At 33.6% G+C, this 9876-nt stretch overlaps 1 protein-coding gene across 1 annotated transcript in view; it reads left to right on the forward strand.

Annotated features, from left to right (window-relative positions):
* Positions 1 to 7903, forward strand: part of SLCO4C1 (solute carrier organic anion transporter family member 4C1) — a 66737-nt gene extending 58834 nt beyond the window's left edge. Inside the window, exons 10-13 of the mRNA XM_004420342.3 lie at positions 2165 to 2355; positions 3960 to 4024; positions 5583 to 5720; positions 7599 to 7903. Coding sequence (XP_004420399.2) covers positions 2165 to 2355; positions 3960 to 4024; positions 5583 to 5720; positions 7599 to 7759 — 555 coding nt within the window. The 3' untranslated portion in view covers positions 7760 to 7903. The remainder of the gene's footprint in view (positions 1 to 2164; positions 2356 to 3959; positions 4025 to 5582; positions 5721 to 7598) is intronic.
* The last annotated feature ends 1973 nt before the right edge of the window (positions 7904 to 9876 follow it).

A 9876-nucleotide genomic window follows, 5' to 3' on the forward strand; every position in this document is an offset into this window, starting at 1 on the left:
TTATCATGCCTTCAAACCAATTGGCATCTGGGATTGCTTTAGTTTTAAAAGACGTTGAGAAAATTAGGTGTTTGTGTCAGTTACAAGCAAACAAATTCCATCAGTGAGTACGATGCATGTCATAGAATCAGAACTAGCTGGAAGGTAACTATTCCTTTGAGAGGCAGAGAAGTAGGTAGCATTTTCCTGTAGATAAAATATGACCTATAGGTGCTATTGACTAACTCTAATTAGAAGATTATGACAAAGAGTTAAGTTACTGGAAGAGTTTTACTCACATATCAAAATATATAGACACAGGGGCCAGCCTGGTGGTGTAGTGGTTAAGTTCACGTGCTCCGCTTCGGCAGCCTGGGGTTCGCAGGTTTGGATCCCGGGTGCAGACCTACACACGACTTCTGAGGCCATGCTGTGGCAGGCGTCCCACATATAAAATAGAGGAAGATGGGCACAGATGTTAGCTCAGGGCCAATCTTCCTCAGCAAAAAGAGGAGGATTGGCAACAGATGTTAGCTCAAGGCTAATCTTCCTTACCAAAAAAAAAAAAAAAGATGTCTAGCCACAAATACCATTCTGCACAAGGAAACCAAAATAAATAAATAAATAAATAATTAGAAATAAAAATCTAAAACAGAGAGCACACTTAAAGTGGCATTGGTTCTTTTGGTATAGTCCATTTGATGTTTATATTTTTCACCAAATACTGTAATTGTCATTTTAAATAGTAAATTGTCTTCTAGGGATTATTTGGGAAAAGCATGTGATTTTCACTTCCAAATTTTCTATTTGTTCTGGCTTTTTAATGCCCAAGTAGTCCATGTAACAACTTATTTTTTCACAGGATTTTTTTTCTTATGGAATATTTCATATAGGCAAAATATATTGATAATAATAAATGCCTATGCACATTTGTTCACAGAAATATTAGTCTTATATTTCACACCAGTGACCCAAACTACAAAAACAGATGTTGACAAACAGCTAGCTATATTGTAGGCAAATGTATACTTTTTTATGTAAGAGAGTTGTAAGGTTTCATCAAAATAGAAAATACTGTTCTCAGTTTTCCTTCTTAAAATTTTTAAAGGCTACATTACTCCCTTATTTGATATATCTGATCGCTGAGTATATATAGTCTATTTCAGGGGTATCATCTGCATATTTAGGTTTCCTGAATCACTACCAGTGACCTTAGAGTAGCTTTAGCACCCAGAAAGTTCTCTGGCCTTCAGAGCAATAAAAGCACCACTTCGCTGTGACTTCTCTGGCTTTGCTCTGACTTGACTGAGGCCTTAAATGTGCAAAAGGATTTATAGTAAGGATGGAATTGAGATGTGAAAAACCTTTAAAAAATAATTATGCCTAACTTTTTAAATATCTGAATCCTTTCCCTACAAAAGTAAGACTCATGATTTTTTAACGTTACCTTCTAACATTTCATATTAATTTATATGTATGCGTGTATATATTCATATATATGTGTGTATGTATATTAAATAGTTAATATGTTATTTATAGATAAAATAGCCTTGAAGATAATGTAATAACTTCTAGTTTTTGATTGTCATAAATATATTATCTTAAGAGGGTTACAGTTTGCTTTTGGTGAAGCAAGTCAAAAAAGTTCAGAAAATTATAGTAACAAGGCTTAGTTGAAAGTAGCATTTTCTTTCCCAAAGTCTTGTGACATATTAATTAATTTTACTTGGCACTTTTTAAAATTATAGTATTTATTCTTTGAAACTAGTGTAGAGAGTGAGATTGTCACTATGCATGTTTTTCTTTACATCCTATAATAGAAAAGAAGAAAGCAGGAAAACTATTTGAACAATTATAGTCTATTGAAAGGAGTCTAGAATGTGCGAGATCACGTAATTATTATATTCTTGTCAATTTGTTTTATGTCATGAGTCAATAATAGATTACAAGTTAAAGTAATGGACGCAAAAGTCAAATACAGATGATTCTACCTCATAAATATGGCCCTTTGTTTTCACTTGCTTAATTTCTTCAGGGTTAATTACTCTTTCTCAGCATTATTTGTTGTGTATGGATTAAGACTGTGTAAGACTGTTTGCCATGTCTAGAGATCACCTAATTTACAATGATAAAATATGTTTTCAAGATAAGCACTTTTGGTAATTTTCATGTCTAATATTTCTAGGTATATTACAACTGTTCCTGTATTGAAAGGAAAACAGAAATAACACCTACTGCGGCAAGTTCTGGTTTTGAAGCTAAAGCTGGAAAATGTGAAACTCGATGTAAACATTTGCCCATATTCCTGGGCATTTTCTTTGTTACAGTTATTTTTACCTTTATGGCTGGTACTCCTATAACTGTGTCCATCCTAAGGTATGTATTATATTGTGAAATTTGCCATCCCTAAGGCAACATGTTGAGTGAAAAGAAAATGGACTCGGGGGTTCATTTGGGGTTTATGTTGACCATTGGTTCCAATACCAATTCAGCCCTTACAAGATCATTAGTTCAGTGACAATGGAAAAGCTACCTCATTGATCCCAGATGTATGAGGTTTAAATGAGATCATGCATGTGAACGTGTCTTCATATTGCCTACCTGGCATGTACTTGATGTTAGTTTCTCTGCTTCTTTCATGAGGCTTCAGTTGTAAGATGGAGATATGTTCAATTGTATTAGAGTATGATAGAAATACAATGTGCTCCATATATGTCAGAATCAGAATGATGTGTATTCTACCTGATACAGTAGGTGCTGTGACGTTAAACCTTGCTGTAAACAGCACTAATAGATAAGAAACTGGCTGTCACCTGGCTCTTCGCAGTGTTTTATGCTTTCAGTTGCTCTTTCTCCTTCTATACTGCTATAAAAATATTTTCTATCTACCTTTCCTTAAGCTAATCAGGCGTTCTGTATCTTTCCTAAGAAACTCTGCCTTTTCCCTCTTTAATTTTTCTTCCTTGATACTCACTCACTACTTTTTCACATACTTTTTGACAAATGGAAGTTTTAGAGAGTCTGTCTAAAAACATTACTAGTCTGTTGACATTACGTGGAAATTGGAGTGATTTAGAGAATAGAGAAAGTACTTCTAAAAATTTTATTTTTGAAAAATTATCTACGTCATCCTTCAACTACATATTTGTTTTTAAAGACTAGTTGATCTCTTTTATCTCTCATGTAACTCTCTTGTGTGCCAACATCATGTCTCATTCATCTTTGACAGTCATTATTTAAAGAATTATTGTTGAATCAGATTGAGCCTCCGCAACTGTTTTACATTGCCTCAAATTTGTACACTTATCCCCTAGGTATGATTTCTATCTCAAAGGTAGTAAGACTTAGAGTAATAATTATTTGCTTGTGACTTAAGTCATGTGATTTGTAACTTAAGCGATAGTCAAAAATAGGTCTTGTTAATGAATGTCCTTTCTCTTTTATGTTTGTTAAAATTCATACATATTCAATACATTCGTTAAAATTTATTTGACTCTTTGCAGTATTTTAGTTCAGGTAACATTTTTCTTTTTTCTTTTTTTTTTTTTTTTTTTTTGTGAGGAGGACTAGCTCTGAGCTAACGTCCGATGCCAATCCTCCCCTTTTTTTTTCTTGAGGAAGAGTGGCCCTGAGCTAACATCCATGCCCATCCTCCTCCACTCTACATGGGACGCCGCTGCAGTGTGGCCTACCAAGCGGTGCATTGGTGTGCACCCGGGATCCGAACCCGCAAACCCCAGGCCGCCGCAGAGGAGCGCACTCACTTAACCGCTTGCGCCACCGGGCTGGTCCGCATTTTTCTTCTTTTATAGTTCCAGAAGGGTAGAACTGTATGTAAATTGTTGCAAATAATTTGTTTCTTTTGTGTGCATAATATTTACTTTAATCTAGAAATGCTAAGCTGGTATAAAAATGATTTGCTCAAAGAGTGAATATACTATACAACCATTTTTGGTCTCATATGTATTTAATATCTGCAGGTGTGTTGATCAAAGGCAACGGGCTCTAGCATTGGGAATACAGTTTATGTTGCTTCGATTATTAGGTATGCCATTTTTCTTAATTCATTGGTAACTGGGTTATTTCTGTTCATTAGTATTATTGATTTACTCATTTATGGTATGTGCCAATAAAATAATTAAAAGCACTGGAAAACTCTATAATAGCTGTTGAAGAAAGCTGTTTTCCAATACTCAAGATGTAGTAATATTTATACATCACATAAGAAAATAATGACTTTACTTTTTACCTACCTGGTTGGTCAAATGACGTTTCCAATTCTGTTGCAAATATAACCTTAAAGAGTATATCATATTTATTTGAAATATCACGTATGATCATCAACACATTTCTAATAGAGCATAGTAAAAGACATAATTTTTTTCATTCATATAAAACCTATTATTAACATAAATTATGATGAAATCTCATTTATAACTACTGTAATTCCTTTTCTCACTGCATTTATCTCCATTTGGGACATGATTTTGTTGCATTAGCAATGAAAAATATGAGTTAAAATGTTTCAATAAAAACTGTGGTGTAGATATTGTGGCTAGTTAAGAATTGATGGAAGAAAGAATTTCTAGCAGATAATTTTATAAAGCTTCAAATGTAGGAAGAATAAGAAGAAAGACAGAAACCTTAAGTTATTCACATAATTGTATGTGTGTATAATTATACACACAATATTATACACATAATATTAAGATTATTTATAAAAACAAAAACCAAAAGCAGGAACATTAGAGATCACCTAGACCAACTTTCCCATTTCTCTGATGAGTAAATTAAGGCCTTGAGAGATGCAGGGATTTGCCCACAGTTTCCCAGTTAGTGGTGAAAATGAGACTAGGAAAACGGTCTCCTTACTCTCAGTCCAGTGCTCTTTTGACTCTATCATGCTGCAGGTCATGGACGAAGAGGCTGGATGTAGCTGAAATCTTTGTCTAAGAAATACCATTTTAAATCACGCATTTGATTTGTAACAATTGGAAGCTCCTTAACTATGTGGAAGTTTAATGCCTCATGACCTCATGCAGGGGAGAGTGTGTGTGTTTAAGACAGTAGTACTCCTAGGCATCTTAGTATGAATGTGTGTGTGCTTGTGTGTGTGTACACGTACACTCATGCATGCACGTACATGTCAGTGAGTGTATGTATATGTATACATATGCCCACATTAATTTATATACATGTGCACACACACATACACATAACACATATACTGTACTTCAGCAGACTTATTTTGTGCATCAATAATTTATTTTGATTTTTTAAAATTATAATAGGTAATTTCAAAGACACATTCGTCAAATTAGAAAAGCAGTGAATTAAAATATTTACTTAATGTTAACCCAATATATGCCAGAGATTTTTATTAAAATAATTTTTTTGACTTGATTAGAAATATATAATTATATATAATTATTTTAGAATGTTTTATCTGTGTTTCTTTATATTCCTATTAATTGTACATGAACTGATTGATTTGCGTATGGACATATTAATACCTCTTCTTATTTGTATAACCATGTATATAAAAATCTGTAACTATAAACTGTAATCTTTACTTATGTGTATTTCACGTATATTTATTCTAGGCACAATACCTGGACCAATTATATTTGGTGTCACCATAGACAGCACATGTATTCTCTGGGATATTAATGAATGTGGAATTAAAGGAGCTTGCTGGATGTATGATAACATCAAGATGGCCCATATGCTAGTGGCCATATGTAAGTGGTGACTTCTTGATAACTTTAGAGTAAATCAATGATGTCAAGAGAAAAAAAATCTTATTGTTAATTACTTGGGTTTTGAAATGTTCAGCCCACGCTATTGGGCTATTCCATAGTCCTGAAGCAGAGCTCAATTATCATAGCATGTTATGAAAGGCGTTAACTGGAGTCTGTAGGGCTCAGTCTAAAAAAGAGAATAACATTTTAGCTTTCATTACATCACATATCATATAATTATATTTTAACAACTTCTCTCAAACTTCTTTCAGGAAGTCTATCAAAAAGCTAAAAGAGAATTCTGAGAAATTCTCTGGAATCATTGTCATCTAGGTACCTGGGCTTTGGAAAACACATAAAGCTGAGGTCGGGAAGTATCTTTAGGCTCTAGGGCACGTTGTAAGAAACCTTTTTATAGTTTAGAAGGTTAGCCATGATGTTTAACCTCTTGCCTTTGGTAGTCTGTCTGGTATAGTCTTGGTTAAGCAATAAATGAAAATTAAGATTAAGTAGAGCAATGTATCTAGTTTGTAAGGGTAAGATAAAATTTAAAATTTAAAAAACAATGCAAGAAATTAGAATATTTAAAAATAGAGAAATCCTAGATAGAAAGATATGTGTGTATACACACACACACACACACACACACATTTACATAATGTGTGATTTTCATTGTGATTGTGATTGCAATTATTTTGGCACATGTATCAAGATAGCTTATTACTCTTACATATGCTTAAACCCAGAGTATAGTGTCTGAATTTATAGTGACAGAGTAATAAAATATCCACTGAAGAAATAAATACATAAAACCAAAAAACAGTGGGAGAGTAAATATTGACTAGAATAGGCAAAATTAATCTTCCCACCACTTTCACCTGTTAAAAAGATTTTTTTATTCAATGTGTTTTTATGTTTAAAAATTTATTTAATTAGTTATGTTTGTACTTTTTAATCAAAAGATACAGATAATGAATGGTACCTTTTCCTACTCTGTGATGAATGCGAGAATTTTTTTCCCCAAAACATGTATACCTTTAAACTTTCCAAAAACATTTTAACAGTAATACCTACGTAATTAATCTTCCTATGAATCTAGACACGCTTAGCACAATGAGCATTCCTGTTTTTCAAATACACATTTTGAGTAAAATATTAGCTATTGCAAAAACTACATTGTGAGGTCATTTAATTTATTTGACTGGCACATAAATGCTTGTACTGTGGCCAGAACTAGTTTCTCTTCAAATAGCCGAGCTCAAAATCAGAGCTCTTTAAAAACAAATCAAAGCTTGTGAAGTGAATCTTTATGTGTCATATTTTTAGTTGATACTTAAAAGTAAATTTGATTGAGTATTGAATGTGATATATTCCCATAGAGGCTTTCTCCTAAGAACTCCAAAGCCTTTTTTACTTTTAGAATTATTTTCCATCATGGACACGAAAATTTTGCAACTTACTATTCAGGTTCAAGGATGTTGTAAGCTATTTTCCTTTGTCATTGACTTTTGGTTGCTTGCAGTTTTTTATAGATATGGTATTGTGTTAATAAAGTTAGAAATGGAACATGGGCTTATTTAATTCTATACAACACTTCTGTTACAAGAATCTACAGTCATAAACAAGAATAATCATTGTACATTTTTATTGTTTAGAAAGAAAATAAAGGCTAGTTTATTGACTTGTATACAGATGTTTTATTGAAGAATATCACCTTTCTCCCTAAAGTTTTAAAAATTTAAAACAGAACTAGAATGTTTGTATCCTCCTTTTCTTTAAAGTAGGGAGTTTCTATTCATGAAGAATTTCTCAATGAGGGTTTATTTTTGTAATAATTAAAGGCCCGGATGCATGATTAATTTTTGTTTTTATATTTAGGTGTTACTTGTAAAGTTATCACCATTTCCTTCAATGGGCTTGCAGTCTTTTTGTATAAACCACCACCAGTAGGCACAAATGTGTCATTTCAGAATCAGAAAGCAGTTGTGACTGCTGTTTCATTAGAATGTGATCTCAACAAATCAAGAAGTGAAGGGTGAAATAGAAAAAGAGGAGACTATTTTACAGCTGGAAAATTCGCCTTCATTTGTAAGAATGTACAATGCCATTGCAGCATTATCTACCCAATATGGACAATCATATTTTAAAAATTGATATTTTTAAATAAATGTGTTTTCTGTAAATGTATGGACTCTTATTTATTTTTGTTTTAATGTAAGAAAGAGATGTGTGCCTTCAAAGTCTACCAAAAGCCTCAAAACACACACACTTCCCATTGTCTAGGTGTGAAATCTCCAACTAATAAACTAAAGTAGGAAAAAAAAGCCAATGATTAGTTAACAGTTGATACGTTAAAAACAAAGTGATGTTTCTATCCCTCTTACAACTTGTTTTATTTTAATAATCATTGACAGTAGTTTGGCTTATTTAGAAAATTTATGGTGTAAATATTTAAACTAATTAAATCTATGTGATGATTTTCAAGAACTATTATTGAAAGCCCATGAATTTAAAACTAGCTAAATAATATTATTTGTTTTTAAATTTACATATACTAGTCTGTCCTTTATCACAGAAAGTGACTGGACTATTAGAATATAGGTTACTTATCTTCTTTTTGTCCCAGTATAAAATGAATACAGAAATATCAGCATTGTATACACGTTATTTTCACTTGAACTCAAGAATTCCAGGAGATAATTTGTTGATATTGCTGGTTTTTAATACCTTTTGTGATTCTGTGATAGTATTATGCAACTATGTCTCCCAGCTTCAGTCAAGTGCCAATTAGACGTGAAAATATTTCTCTTTTTTTAATGGCTTAGGTGCATTTTATTGGTTTTCTTTTGAAAAGATCTCTCAATGAACTATTGATCAATGTTTATATACTCAGTATTTTAATTTTTCTCATTTTAAAAACTGATCACCTAGTATATTACTTACAGTACCTAAAATAGTGCTTTGCTCATAGTAGGCATGTATTATTGTTTGATTAAAACGTTAAACTCTACTCTTTAACTGATCCATTTATTTGAAAAATAAAGTATTTCACATATCTGATAACATTATAACACTCCATTTATTCAGGTCAGACTTAGGCCAACGATGTCTACTCAGAGTATGGAGGAAATAGATCAGTGAACATCAACAAAAATAACTTCTACCTGGTCAAGAATTTTACTGATCAGGAAAAGTGTTGAAGTTCATACCCATTTGAAATTTTCATAAAATAAGGTTGTTAATTTAATAAGATCCATTATCGGCTTTCCCCTAGGTTAGCACTTTATAAGCAGTGTGATCAGAATAACAAACTGAGAGTAAAGACCTGGTAGGAAACCAGGATCAGAAGGACCAGTAATTCACAGAGTTTAAGAGGTTACGTTTGGTGGTAATCTGTGGCCAATGAGGATTCAAGAAACTAGTAACATTTATAAATGGAAATGCAAGAAGGAATGAATTAGAGTTAGGTTAGCAAGCCCCCTTGAATATTAGAGCATTAGAGGAGCAGTGGGTCAGCAATCAGAGAGACAGATCTACTTAAACCAGGAATCTATAAACACCAGTGGTTGAAACCAGGTGGGTAGTCAAAAACCCAGGTATTTTAGTTTTTGTCTATTGAGAAGCAGGAAATTCATAGCAATCAAAGAGGCAGTGCAAGGTAGGCAGGAGAACAAACTCGCAATACCTCGATTGAGAAGCAGTCTCCCACCCAGCCAGACACATTTTAAATGCTGCTCCCACTTGAAGCCATGGCTGAAATGAGAGTTTAGGCTTTCTGTGTCTGGTATATGGAAGCAGGGAATTGAATAGAAAAGTTTTCTAGCTGTAAAATAATGGCAAATCCTCAGGAACTCATTGATAAAGATGTGAAACAACAGGGCGGCCCGGTGGCTTAGCGGTTAAGCGCGCGCGCTCTGCTACTGGCGGCCCCGGTTCGGATCCCGGGCGCGCACCGACGCACCGCTTCTCTGGCCATGCTGAGGCCGCATCCCATGTCCAGCAACTAGAAGGATGTGCAACTATGACGTACAACTATCTACTGGAGCTTTGGGGAAGGAAAAAAAAAGGAGGAGGATTGGCAATAGATGTTAGCTCAGAGCCAGTCTTCCTCAGCAAAAAGAGGAGGATTAGCACGGATGTTAGCTCAGGGCTGATC

This window comes from Ceratotherium simum, chromosome 4 (genome assembly GCF_057802395.1).
Source record: "Ceratotherium simum simum isolate JZ-2026a chromosome 4, ASM5780239v1, whole genome shotgun sequence".
NCBI lineage: Eukaryota > Metazoa > Chordata > Mammalia > Perissodactyla > Rhinocerotidae > Ceratotherium > Ceratotherium simum.